The 13,381-nt window shown below is 38.9% G+C and overlaps 1 protein-coding gene across 3 annotated transcripts; it reads right to left on the bottom strand.

Moving 5' to 3' along the window:
• Nucleotides 1–4,048: 4,048 nt before the first annotated feature.
• arf3b (ADP-ribosylation factor 3b) lies at nucleotides 4,049–10,671 on the bottom strand. 3 transcript variants are annotated; one of them, XM_015044516.1, is made up of 5 exons: nucleotides 10,583–10,671; nucleotides 7,235–7,466; nucleotides 7,040–7,150; nucleotides 6,824–6,948; nucleotides 4,049–5,540 (listed from the first exon to the last, which is right to left on the bottom strand). In XM_015044516.1, exons 2-5 carry the CDS (start codon nucleotides 7,380–7,382, stop codon nucleotides 5,379–5,381), a joined length of 546 nt encoding a protein of 181 aa, XP_014900002.1. In that variant the 5' UTR covers nucleotides 7,383–7,466; nucleotides 10,583–10,671; the 3' UTR covers nucleotides 4,049–5,378. The 3 variants fall into 3 exon arrangements, with proteins under 3 accessions (XP_014900002.1, XP_014900004.1, XP_014900001.1); XM_015044518.1 differs by having other exon boundaries at nucleotides 10,539–10,607; XM_015044515.1 differs by lacking the exon at nucleotides 10,583–10,671 and adding an exon at nucleotides 10,413–10,439.
• Nucleotides 10,672–13,381: the final 2,710 nt, after the last annotated feature.

The raw sequence follows: 13,381 nt of genomic DNA, 5'->3' as shown, positions 1-13,381 counted from the left end.
AGCACTAAAGAAAACTGATAAGATGTGATAAAATGGCGTGACTGTAATTTAGAAGCTGATTTTGCAGTTTACTTTAATGCGTTTGAGTCAATGTTTGTTTTTTTTTTGTTTTTTTTATCCTTTCCAGAGACATTGAATCGTGTAGCGCAGGACGTCCTTCATGTCCTTTTAGCGGAATATTGTCGCCCTCTTCTGGTCAAACATCGCAGCAGCTCATCGTTTACAAGTGAACGTACAATCATGTCCCAGAGGCTTTAAACGATATATTCTTTACAAATGTGACTACTGCAGGGTTGTTCGTTTATTTTGGCATTTGCTCCTCAATAACAAACATAGTTGCAAAGGAGCAGTAAGTCTAGTCTATGGAAAGACACCAACAGGTTTAACGTGGGATTAAGGGAGGAGTCCTTGGCATGGAACCGTCATGTTTGTGTTTTAATCCCTGAGTCACTCAACCTTTGACCAGGTTCCTCATTATCCTGGATATAAAAGTGTTGTTCATCACCAAATTAATCCCTGGTTTTGACAAAGTTGTTTTTGGCGCAGGGCTTTCCCACTCTTTGGCAATGTTTTGATGCAAACCTGTCAGCCAAACCGTTCCTCCTCGGACAAAAGGCAGAAAACATGAATGGCCTCAGGACATCGGCACAGCACAGTACTTATGTTTCCAGATGTTCCTGACTCCATAAAGTGGAGAAAATTATTTCATCCGGCATGTCCGCAAGGTTCAATGGATTTTAAAATATTCTTAAAATGATTATGTAACTTTAAGATGTACATGAAAAAAGAAATTAGTCATTTAAATCAGGATTTCACTCCGGGCCGTTTGATGCCATGCATCATTGCCGGTTGTGTTTATATTACAAAATTCACATTAAAGTTGTAACTAAGTGAAAATATTGACATAAAAAAATACAAAAACAAACACTACTGACATTTTAAGGCCCCAAATTTAGATTGAATTAAAACCTTTGAAGACGCAGCAGAATCCCTAAACACAGCATTTTTTTAATCTAAAAGTTCATGACTCTTGTTAAAAATATAAGTAGGAACAACAAATGAAGTCATGTTCACTTGAAATATTTTCTTTAACTGAATGTTTTCTTTTAAAGGGCAGTAACACTTTAAAATTAGGGTAGTCTATTGTTTTTTCTGCTCGTTTCTGTAAGGATCTTAAAAAATACTTGAATTACCTTTTTTTATTTTACTTGTTCACCCCATTCTGATTTATAAACAAAAAGTAATTCATGAAAAAATATCAATATGCTCAACTGGGCTTTCATTTTAGATATAAAGTCAACTTGAACAGAAATGAGTCCATGGAACAAAGTTTAATTATTTATTTTTACTTAAAATTCCCCAAAACTTGTGCTGTCCTTAAAACACCTGACTTTTGTTTTTTAATTGACTTTAAAAAAAACTTTTAAGTTTAATTGATAGAAATACAAGTTATTTCAACTTATTTCTGATATTAAGATGTACTGTCAGTTTTTTTTTTTTTTTTTTTACAAAGCATCAGTAACAACCACACCAAGCATGGGAGACAGGTTGTACAATAAATGAGTTTATTTTATTTTTTTTTAATACAGCAGGATCTTGTCTTACATCACACACAGATGTCTCCATGCATTCAGCACTGGAACTTTTTTTTTTTTAAATCTACTTGTGCAACTATAATGGTAAAGAATGAATGATGGGGAATATTTGTTTCCACACTAATTACCATTGTTTTACAGACACTGTCTACGTGAAAGTTTATTTAAACCCCAAAGAAAAACTGAAGAAGAAGTCCAACCACCGAACATGAATCCAGTAAAACAGCAAAACAAAGAGAACGCCTAGTGAGGAAATGTTTGCCTTATCGACGTGAAGTGCAGTGCAGAATCTGGCTTTTGGGGGCACTGACTAATAAACAGCGGGTTGTTTTTCTTTAAATAGATACATATGTGGAAGTCAAATTAAAAATTTAACTATAAGGCCACATGAACCCCCAAAATGAATTGATCCATAACCGTATAACGGGTCAGATATCAGAAACGTACTGATGAGATGCCAGAGGACATTCAGTACGTGACACTGTTGATAGCATGTGACTGAGTATGGCACAGGGAAAACATTTTATTGACGTTTAGCGCCTTGCAAAAGTATTCATAGGGCTTTTGAACTTTATCTTTTGGTATTTGGTCGTTTTGACAATCACAAGCCTCAGTGCATTTTGTCAGGATACGGTGAGACAGACCAACGCAAAGTGATGCATGATGGCGAGTTGGAAGTAAATCTGTTCTCACAATAAAAATCTGATCCTGTCAGATGAGCTTAGAACCTAACAAGCAAAGCACTAAATGTGTCAGAACACACAACAACTCCATCTTTGAAACATGGTGGTGGCAGCATCATGCTGTGGGAAATAACTTTTTTTTGTTGTTTTCATAAAAGACAAGCCAACTTGCCAGAGTTGATAAAATAATGGATTGGAGTACAAGGTAATAATTTAAACCACTTCACACTTATGCAATTCCTTGTGTACTGACCTCCTGAAAATCCAGTTACAAACATTAAAGTTATCAAAGTTTGCTTGTGTCAATGCAGAGGTGAATACTTTTGCAAAATGTTAAAAATCTGTAGATTCTGCTGCTTTCAGCCGTGATGGCATCAGTCAGAAACGAAGGTGGAGACGTATTGTCTTTAAAAACTACAACACTGACATGTTGGTCTGCCTACTCTGCTCTCCTTTCAATAAATATGCAAACAGAACATAAACTATCTATAATTACAGTCACGTGAAGATACCTTCACAATTTTCACATTCAGTAGTTGAGCTATCAGTGACAGAATCAACAGGGGAAACGGAAACAAAAAAACACAACCTGATGCTATTTGAGGGATGATTTCGACGCATTAGACAAGCAGCTGTGTCTCACTTTAAAGGGGCGGTAGTGTGACATTTTTTAACCTTATATCATATTATAATGTCATTCCCTCATCAAAAACATGCCTGGAGAGTCGTTTTGATTCTTTCATGCATGTTTGAGAAATCCTTTAATCTCCTCCAGTGCAAAACACTGGCTCACACAAAGCATCATCTTTCCCATGAATCTTGTCCTTGGAGCTAAGCTTCCCCACTCAGCTCCTGCAGACTAGCGGCAGCAACAATCAGCAAACACCTGGTGGAAGTGCGTGTCTGCTGAGTTCACCACATGACCTACTTTTCAGTCCAACGCTCCTAAGAATGGTTTTAAACAGGATGATGGAGGAGTTTTGTCATGATGACAACAAAGTGGAGTGTTGGGAAGCTTCTTAAAGAGACAGTGGCCCAATTTCAAGGCGTCAAATTGCAAAGTCAGGTTTATTTTAAGTCATGTTTGATATATAAAGCATTTTTGTAAGAACTGAAGGCTACATAATTGTTTGATTGTACTATAAAATGATTGTATATGTCCTAAAAATACATAAGCATTTGCTGCCTCTCGATGCCGATCGCAGAGCTTTAGTCAGTTTTTTGTGGCGACAATGAGAGCAGGTTAGAGAACACCTACAAGCAGCCTCCTCATCTGGGCATTTCTGAATGAAGAAGGGATGCTGATAAGGTTGCATCCATGTCAGGTAATTGAGAGCATGTAGCACAGGTTTAAATATTTAAAATGCCCAGTTTCAGTGCTTCAGGTTGCCACAAGCAACTGCTAACACAGCATGGATCTCAAAGGATTTCCATAATGTGGCAGAAAGAGGATGCGTCTCTAGCATGATGGGAGAGATGTTCACGAGTTATTAATTCTCTGCTGCCTGCAAGGAAACCATCAGAGCCAGCAATGATGGCATGCATCTGCAGAATGCTATTATAATGTAAAGCAAGGTTCTGCAGGTCAGGACAACTACATCAGGAAGTGAAACTGACACAGAGCTGCTGCCGTTTCTGACTCCACTTGATATGAGTGGCAAGAAGAAAGTCTCAAAGAAAGAAAACCATCTCCTGTTTCATGTTTCCCATGTAGGGGACTGTAGGTGGGCATTTATCAAATCATTTATGATAAAAAAAAAAAAATCTTGTAATACAAATTTAGATTTTTCGTTCTCTCGATAAATTTCAATTAACGTTTTTTAAAACCCCACAAAGCCGACGGTATTATCACAGTTGTTATTTCCGCAATTTTCTCCACTGTTTGTTTCGAGCATCAATAAATGTCAGTAACTTTGAAAAAATGATTAAGCGCAGCTGCTGTGTGCAGTTTATTGATGTAAACCACAGTTCCTTAGATAAGCGGCATCCTGAAAAAGACTAATTAATTCAAATGGGGAAGTTTTTCAAGCACAATATCTGTATTTGTGATGCCACGAATGATGTGACGTGGTCACAGCCATAATTACCTAAAAAACAAGCAATTTTTTTTCTTACTGTTATGATATAAATGTTTTTTTGTTCTTACTGTTACTGTCATAATAGTAACACAAAACATTGCAATACGTTTCTAATCCCATGTCCCCCACCTCTGCAGGACACACAGCAAACTTGAGGAAGAAGCCGCTCTGCACCTAGCCAACATGCAGGTGTGGATAGATGCAGAGGAAAACTAACTCCACACACGGCGCTTAGCACACCACCTCCACCATGAAACATGGTGGTGGCAGCATCATGCTGTGGGGAGGCTTTTCTTCAGCAGGGACTTTGGGAAGATGGTTCAAGTTGACTGGAGATCAACAGAGTTAAATACAGGATATCATAATATTCCCCAAAATACAGCAGTAAGATTATGTTTGTTTAGCATGTGGAGGAAGCTGCCATTCCCTCCATGAAACATGGTGGTGGCAGCATCATGCTGTGGAGAAGCTTTTCTTCAGAAGGAACAGAGAGGTTGGCCTGAGTTAATGGGATTATGTTTGAAGCTGTTTGTGATGAAAAATCCCTCTGCATCTAGACGCCGAGACGAAGTGTTGGGCACTGCTAGCAAAACGGAAAGGAGAGCAAACCATCAGAACCCGCTAAAGGTAACGTGGCTGTGTAACACACCTCTGTGACCCTGCAGGACGGGACAACGATCAATGACTCACAGCCGGAAAACAAAAACTGGACACGGCACCTACAGACTAACACAGAGCACACCGAACCAAAGAACGAGAGGTGGACGGAGCAAAAGCAAGTGTCTGCTGTGACTGCTTACGGTTAGTGTGAATCAGTGTATGTGGTTAGACATGAACCTTTTTTTTTTTCTTTAAATAACCACTGAGCACAGAGCAAAAATGACGTCTCCCTCGAAACCAGGGTCATGTTTTGCGCCTACCATTCAAAACCCTTGCACCAAACCCTCATCCTCCATCCCCAGAGGAAAGAAAACACTGGATCGGGGTGGCTTGCTGGCTGTGTTTTCCAGGTTTGCCCCCTCTTACTTTTTGTTCTTGAGCTGATTGGCCAGCCAGTCAAGGCCCTCATAGAGGCCGTCGCCACTGGTGGCGCACGTGGCCTGGATGTACCAGTTGCGGTGACGGAGGGAGTGTAAGCCCAGCTTGTCTGTGATCTCCGCGGCGTTCATGGCGTTTGGTAAATCCTGTCAATACAAGGGGGGAAGGTTAGGATGCAACAATTTTTTCAAAATTTTATAACCCTTAATTTCCAATGTAGCATCAATAGATATTGTCTGGCAACATTTCACGAGGTTAGAGCAAACAGAGAATTAGCAGAGACCGCTCTAGAAGCAAAGAAATTGACTGTAGTGCATGGCATTCTGGGTAAATACAACCAAAACAAACATGCACGTCTATTGTTAGCGAGAGAAATGGTTTGTGTCCTTTCGTCAAAGACAAAAGAGAAATCCTACAGTCGCTAAAAGCTGATGCCACACCATTGTTATTTACATTTCATGAAGAAAGAAGCTGCGCTCATGACGTTTCCTTCAGTGCTTCCTGAGGCAGCGCCGCCACAGGTGAGGAGGGGAACAGGTTTTTCAGTTGGTTTGGTTCGTTTGACACAGTGCAGTGTGAAAGTGAATCACATCAGCTCAAAATGTAACAAATGTCGCAAATTTGGTCCCCAATCAAACCGAGTCTAGCAGATTATGAGGTGTAAAAATACCCTCAATGTCCTGGTATTTCAAATGTTATGCACTCTAACAAGGTTCTTAATCTCTTTGGAAGAGTCGCAGCCCACATCATCACAGATCCTCTTCTGTGCTCATCAGTAAGGCTTATGTGCTTTTCCAAATATTTAGCCTTTTTCCACAACAAACCCACCTGGAGTGGGTTTAGTCTCAACTGACCAAAGAACATGTTTTCTAGTCAAAGTTCAAGTAGCGCTGAAAACTGTGGTCGGAAAAGGTTTTTTTTCTGGCATGCCTCGAAACAAGAGGCTGGCATGTTGATAGGCTCTACTGGTTGCTATGGAAACTTGGTGAGTATGCAAAACCATTTTTATGATTTGCTTTCTAAAGAAACATCAACCCTTATAAGCTTTGTCAAGAAGAAAGCAGGACTGGATGTAACAGCTTTTTATTTCCTGAGGATAAGTCCCACACACTGCTCCCTGCAGAGCTTTTAATTATGGCATATAATTACGATTTCATGCATCCGAAGCTGTGAAATGTGTATAATTATTCTTTCTATATGACTGACAGGGCTGTTCTGCTTAATTTTAAACATGCATCTTGCATTTCAATATCCTGCTGCATCTCAAACACTTTCGCTTGTTCGTGGAGGTCGGAACAGGGTCCTGAACGCTCTTTTCCTCTAACAGTTTAAACCAACTGCGACCTGTGAAAATAAATACTTGGAGCGCCACGAAACGGACGATAATCTTATATACACTGCAGCAGTTTGAAAAGTAAAGGCTTCTTGCCTGTTTATTTGCAAACACAAGGAGAACTGCATCTCTCAGCTCGTCCTCAGCCAGCATCCTCATCAGCTCCTCTCGAGCTTCGTTCACACGTTCTCTGTCGTTGCTGTCCACCACAAAGATCAGACCTGAAACAGTAAGAATAAGTCAGACCGAACTCACCGTTTTCTGAAAGCAAGCTGAGACATTTGCTGAGGCTGGCTGATTAGCTCTGCTCACCCTGAGTGTTTTGGAAGTAGTGCCTCCAGAGGGGCCGGATCTTGTCCTGTCCGCCCACGTCCCACACAGTGAAGCTGATGTTCTTGTACTCCACCGTCTCCACATTGAATCCTGAGGAAAGGGGAGACGTCATGCTTCATGTGAACACAGTGAACAACTGTGATGGTGCAAATTAATGTGATTATCTCAGCTCACCGATTGTGGGGATGGTGGTGACGATTTCCCCCAGTTTCAGTTTGTACAGGATTGTCGTTTTCCCAGCAGCGTCCAGCCCCACCATCAAGATCCTCATCTCCTTCTTCCCTATGAGGCTCTTCAGCAAATTCCCAAAAATATTCCCCATGACTTCAGAACAGGTTCTGGTGCTTCCGTCAAGGTGCTGGAGGCAGTTTGTTGTCGTCCTGCGGGGACCGACAATTAAGGGGGACTGAAAAGAAACAAGACAAAAGAATTATAGTGAACAAAACCTCTGAAACCGTTTTTCCCCTAAATGTTTGATACCAATAAGGGTGTACCTCAGGGGTCTATAATAGATAATCTGTGGTTTAGTTTGTATATTAATGACTTTCTTGAACCTTTTTGAACGATAAAAAGAAGCTACAAAAGTACTGTCAACTATAATGATCAATAGCAATGTTGGTGTACCACAGGGTTCTACGTTGACTCCTCTAAATTATTTTTACAAGTTATGTTAAGGATTTTCCTTAACTTTGTCCATCATGTGTCACTTGTTGCATAAGCAGATGTCAATGTATGTATTAGTGTGTCAATGTATGCATATTTGCAGAAAAAAACCTGCAATCTTGGTGTACCTCAGGGTTGTAAACTCGGTCCTCTACATTTTGTTTTCTGTATTAACTTTCCTGAAGTTATGTTCACCTCCAGATGACACTGTTGTCATCTGAATACCTCATTTATGTGTGTGTGTGTGTGTGTGTGTGTGTGTGTGTGCGTGCGTGCGTGTGTGTGTAGATAAAATATATAACTTGTCAGCATAAGATCTCTGATTGGTTGCTGAACCCATGTTTGTTTCTCAATGTTGATAGAAAAAAATTGTGCAAGTTATTTTGCTGTGTTAGGGAATAAACTGTAGTGCTGCATTTATTGCTTACTTTTAAAACATGTAAAAAATAAAAAAAATTGTGAAAAGAACTGAGTTTATTTTTACGGAACATAAAGAAAAGTTTTAAAACTGCAAAAGCATAAGTTTAATATTGTCACATACTGTATGGCGGGTTAAACACACACAGGAAGGGTTTGAAAATGTTGTCTATAAAAGTCAAAGCCATACCTTTACTGCTAAGATATAAAGACATTCATTTATGTTTGTAAAAAGGGATTAAATATGCAGATATCATAAAAAGATTTGTAGTCACATTGTGCCTTTAGCCAGTCAGATTCTCATACTTGGAGTAACACCCAAGGAACATCACATCCTAAATCTATAAAACAGTGTTTGTAGATGAATGAGTATGTTTTTAATTTTAACTTGTTTATTACGTGTTCATTAAGTGCAAGTTAGAAAATTATTCTACTTGATATCTTAACCTCCTAGTTTCTGCAAATGGAGATTACACTCACACACATTTACAAGTTCAACTCTGCCGATTATTGATGAATGTCTCTTTTAAATAAGTCAATAAAGCAAATGGTAAAAAGAACTACGATCCTGCACTGAACAGGTGCGGAGCGCTGTTGCACAGCGACAGTCAGCGTCAGAAGGTGACAGAGATGCATGTCTGCGCCATGACTCCAGGCAGCAGCACAATCTGTTCAAACTCCTTTCACAGCCTTTCCTTCTCCTTCACATGTTAGCTTGCAACCACGCCAACCCCTCAGAGCACATGCAGCATGTCCTACATTGTCAGGCCTCACTAGGACGCATTTAAAACACGAGCCAGGCACCATGTCACCAGATACTGCTGTAGCTAATTGCCTTAAGACACACAGTAAAACCAGACCTGTGTATTCTGAGTTTTATAAAGAGCAAAACTTGAGAACAAAAAAATATATGTTTTGCCACCAGAATCTGATGGTAAAGGGTCATTTTCAGCTGCATTACAGGATGAAAAAAAGAAACACACCAAGTTAACTTATTTTCCATGACAATACAAAACACTTTGCAATGGAAAGTATGACGAGAATTAAACCTGAAATACTGCAGGTTTTCTGCCCAGGTCAAATTTTCAGATCCTCTGTAGCTTTAAGCCTATTCAAGGTTTCCCCTAGAAAACCTGCTAAGCCTGGTGGTTGGGCGCTAGGGGAGTCATTCGTCCAGCGGCCCATCGTGTTTTTGAATTAAAAATATATTTAAAGTTAAGAGGAAATTTGAAAATATCACTTGATAATTATGTGTTATTGAAAGATTGGAAGAAAAACACCTGAACACCAACTATAAAGCCTTAAAAAATGCAAACATTTTAAAAAGACTTAAGTAAATAAGCAATGCTCAGCCTGGTGGGGACACAAGTAAAGCCTTGTGGCCCACCATGCTTATAATACACTGGGGGAAACCCTGCTATTGGAAAGCAACAAAAGTTCATAATTAATTTATGTCAGATTTTATTTTAATGCATAGATGAATCGACAGATGGATTCCTGAATGGATGGATGTTTTAGACAATGAAATGAAGGAAGTACCTATTTTTCCACACTTTTTTTCCTCATAGTTATCCATACTTGGAAAATATTAAATTAAATAATATTGAAACAGATTAAAAAATACATAATGAGCAGCAGAAGTAACTTTACTTTAAAAGATTTAACATAAATTGAATGTTTAAAGAGAAATTTCAAGAGGATTATCCTTTCTGAACTAAATGAATTGATGACATACATGGTAATAATTGTATTTGTGTGGAAATGGGTACAGTTGCTAACAATTTGATCAAATTTACGCGATAGAAACAGATACTACTGCTGCTGGCTCAGTTAGTTGAGATAACAAAAACAGAAACAGGAAATATTCTGCAGCCCTGTCCATGGTGCTAAAGAGGAGACAGAGCACCTGATCACTGCCTGACTCCAGCTCCCCTCTCGGCTATGTGGGTTTTTTATCCCTGCATAGAGGGAGGTAAGTAAGGGCAGCAGGGCCTTAACCCCCCCCCCCCCCCCCTCAGCTCCGGTGTGTCAGGTTAGCCCGGGATGCTACGTTAGGTAACGTTACAGCCGTCCTGTGTGCCCCCGTTAGCAGCCTCAGATCCACTACATTTCACCACACATGGCTCCCCATAGCTCTGAGCTAAATTATACTAAATTATGTCAATTTATCAACTTTTTTTATAGAAACAATTGGATGCGGCGGTTGCTAGCGTTTGAACCGTCTTGATTCACCCCATTCATCCGTTTATCCATCCCTCCCTCCGCTCATCACCTCAGAGGGCATCCCGCTACCAGCGAGCCGCCCGCTGCTGCCTGAGACCGGGCGGCACCGAGGCAGCGCGGCCACTACCGGAGCGACACATCCCCCCGTATAATTCAGTCACCTGTCGGAACCTACGTGATACGTGCCGTGTTGATGGTGCGGTCGGTGTCCTCGCTTACCTTAGCCGCGCAGTCCACTACTGAAAGGTCTCACGAGATCTCCCGGAGGACAACTCGGCAACACACGAAACCTCGCGATATTTAAACTAAAGCGGCGCTATAGTGGGATTTTTCCCCCTTTTTTTTTTAAGGGAAAAGTTGTCTATATGCGTCTTTTTTTTTTTTTAGAAACTTCGAACTGTTTTAGCATTATAATTGAGTAAGTTTGCTTCTTTTTTTGTGATAATGACCACAGATGGATAGTAACTATTTACTTAGTTACATTTACTTAGATAACATTTTGAAATAAGAAAAATAAATTTTCTTATTTCATCATCAAATAGCATATTTGATGATGTTAGCTTAGTTAGCCATGACCGGCTGGAATTGCTGGTTAGAATACTGCATGTTGCTCAGGCTACAAAATGTAGCAATAACCATATTATAATATTATAATTCAAGTATCCAATGATATTATAATTCATTGGATACTTTGTGATACAAAAAGTTTAATCTGAAGGTTCAAACAGTATGTCCTCCTGAACACAAACTTTCACTTCTTCCAATCATTTACTATTTCAATGCCCCAATCAGGGAAACGCATGTGTAAATTTCAGGCTTTTTTGGGGTTTTTTTAGATTTATTGTCAGCAAATATGGGTATGTACTTTCTCGTGATATTGTGATTTTTTTGAAAAAACCTTCTGGAAGGTGTAAAAGGGCCTGTCTTTGTGGGTTGTGGGTCTTTATGTTGTAATTGACTGCAACATGTTCACACTCCAGGTGTGAGATGCAGACTGATTTAATTGTGAAGTTAAGTGAAGAAATTTATAAGACATGAAACCGGTTAAATGGCTTTAAGAACAGAGTAATTCTTGTGTAACATTTAATTCTGCAGATTTGAAACAAATTAAAGTATTGCTTTAGAATATAGCATTGTGAAATATGACAATGAGAAACTGCATGAAGGGGGGGTTGAACAGTTTAATAGACAAAGCTGCAGGTCTGTGGGTGGCCTAATCTATTTCCTATTGTTAACTGATGCACATGTAAATGTAGCAACTGAGTCAGATCATAGATCTTAAATATAAACAAGCAGCTCTACCTGCATACTTCTGGGCAGTGCTGTGGTTTGATGGGGGAAGTAGGTTTTATCTGTCTGGCACCCAGATGAGTCATGAGTTTGTATCTTGCAGCATCACAAACTGTTTTCAGATTGTCTGGTTAGTCAAACATGTTTAAATAAGAGTAAGTCTCTGTCTGTTAGGAAGGAAATCACTCTTGCACATTTCTTTTGTTAAATTGTTTCATGGAGCCACAATCTTTAATGTTTAGGTTCATCTTGGTACTTAAATGCAACAAGGAAAATTGAAATCAAACATGCTCTATGCATGTTTAGATGTTTGGCTCCAAACACTAATTTTTTTTTTTTTCTAAAACTGCTGGCACAGACTCAAAAGTTTTTTTTGCCGTTTACGATTTATCAGGGAAAACAGTTCTTGAGACAAATGTTGTACGTTCCAGGGTCTTTTTGATTAGATCTGCTAAAAGTAAAACTGACTCAGGTTTGAAGGTCCAGTATTCTAGAAGATGTCAAATATGATGTTAAGCTAAAACGTATGAATGTGTGGGAACTCCACAATCACCACATGAGCCAAGGGGAACCTAAAATATGTGGCATTAGTCAGGATTTCTTCTTTCAGGAGAACATTCATACTGTTGCAGTTCATAAATGTGTTGGATCTGCAAGCATTTAAGGGACTTCTGGTTAAATTGTAATTCATTTTTTATGTGTTACTTGTTGACATTTAGCTACCTGGTAACAAGTGCTTTCTGGCAGGAAGGTGCAGATGCTTGATATGTGAGTCAGAGGCAAAGAAAACTAGACTCATCATCATAAGCAGTTTCCAGAATGTCTCCTGTTTACAGAATAATCTGTGAGAACAACCCATGCTTAATGTTTAATAATATTTTTTGATTCTTAAAAAGTTTAACGTTGAAGAGATGCAAAGTTGTCTTTTTTTCCCAAGAATTTGCTAACAAAAACAAGAAAAGCCAAGAAGTCTTCTTACATCTTTTACAGGCAGTACAATTTTTTATTAAGAACATGAAACATTTGCAAATGATTGAATTGCAGAGTCTGTGCAGGAAGAGCTGTTGAATGGCTGTGTTTACAACAATAACCTTTGCATGTTGCATCCTACTAGCAACAAATATCTCTCACTGTGGTTTAACTGTACAAAACCCAATTAAGTTCCTGTGATTAAGTTTTAAGTTAGGTAGACTTTACAGGCAAATAATCATTTTTTAAATAACCACGATGAAACACTGACGTTCATAAAAATCAGTTTCACATTTTTGTTTTGAAGCTGGTGGTGCAGTTCATTTTCAGAAATATTCAGTTTCAAATTACGTGGCTTTCAGGCAAACTCAGCCAAACCTTATGATTGTTTGCGGCTATAAAACTAAGTAATATATTTTATTAGGATTTGATATAATAGACTAACACAAAATATCAAATATTTGTGAAGTGAAAGGCAAAGGATATGTAATTTTCTTTTTCTACTTTCCACAGGAAGTTTTTATTTTTTTTATTTTTTGCAAAAAGTGATGCATGAATAATATTTCCAGGTTGTTTGGGTTACCAGCTTTGCACATTTGTGGGCTGAAAATTAAACGTCTTCTATTCTGCAACAGCTAAAATTCAATCACACTGGATGTAAAACGTCCCTAAAGATCAGTTATTAAGTATGGCTCCATATTCTCAGTTGGATTAATGTCTAGACTTTGACTAAGCCAAAATTATTCATATATATATATA

Source organism: Poecilia latipinna, unplaced genomic scaffold (genome assembly GCF_001443285.1).
Source record: "Poecilia latipinna isolate Pla-1442-1.1 unplaced genomic scaffold, P_latipinna-1.0 Scaffold680, whole genome shotgun sequence".
NCBI lineage: Eukaryota > Metazoa > Chordata > Actinopteri > Cyprinodontiformes > Poeciliidae > Poecilia > Poecilia latipinna.
Note: the sequence above shows the minus strand (reverse complement) of the source record. Positions and strands in the feature narration are given on the sequence as shown.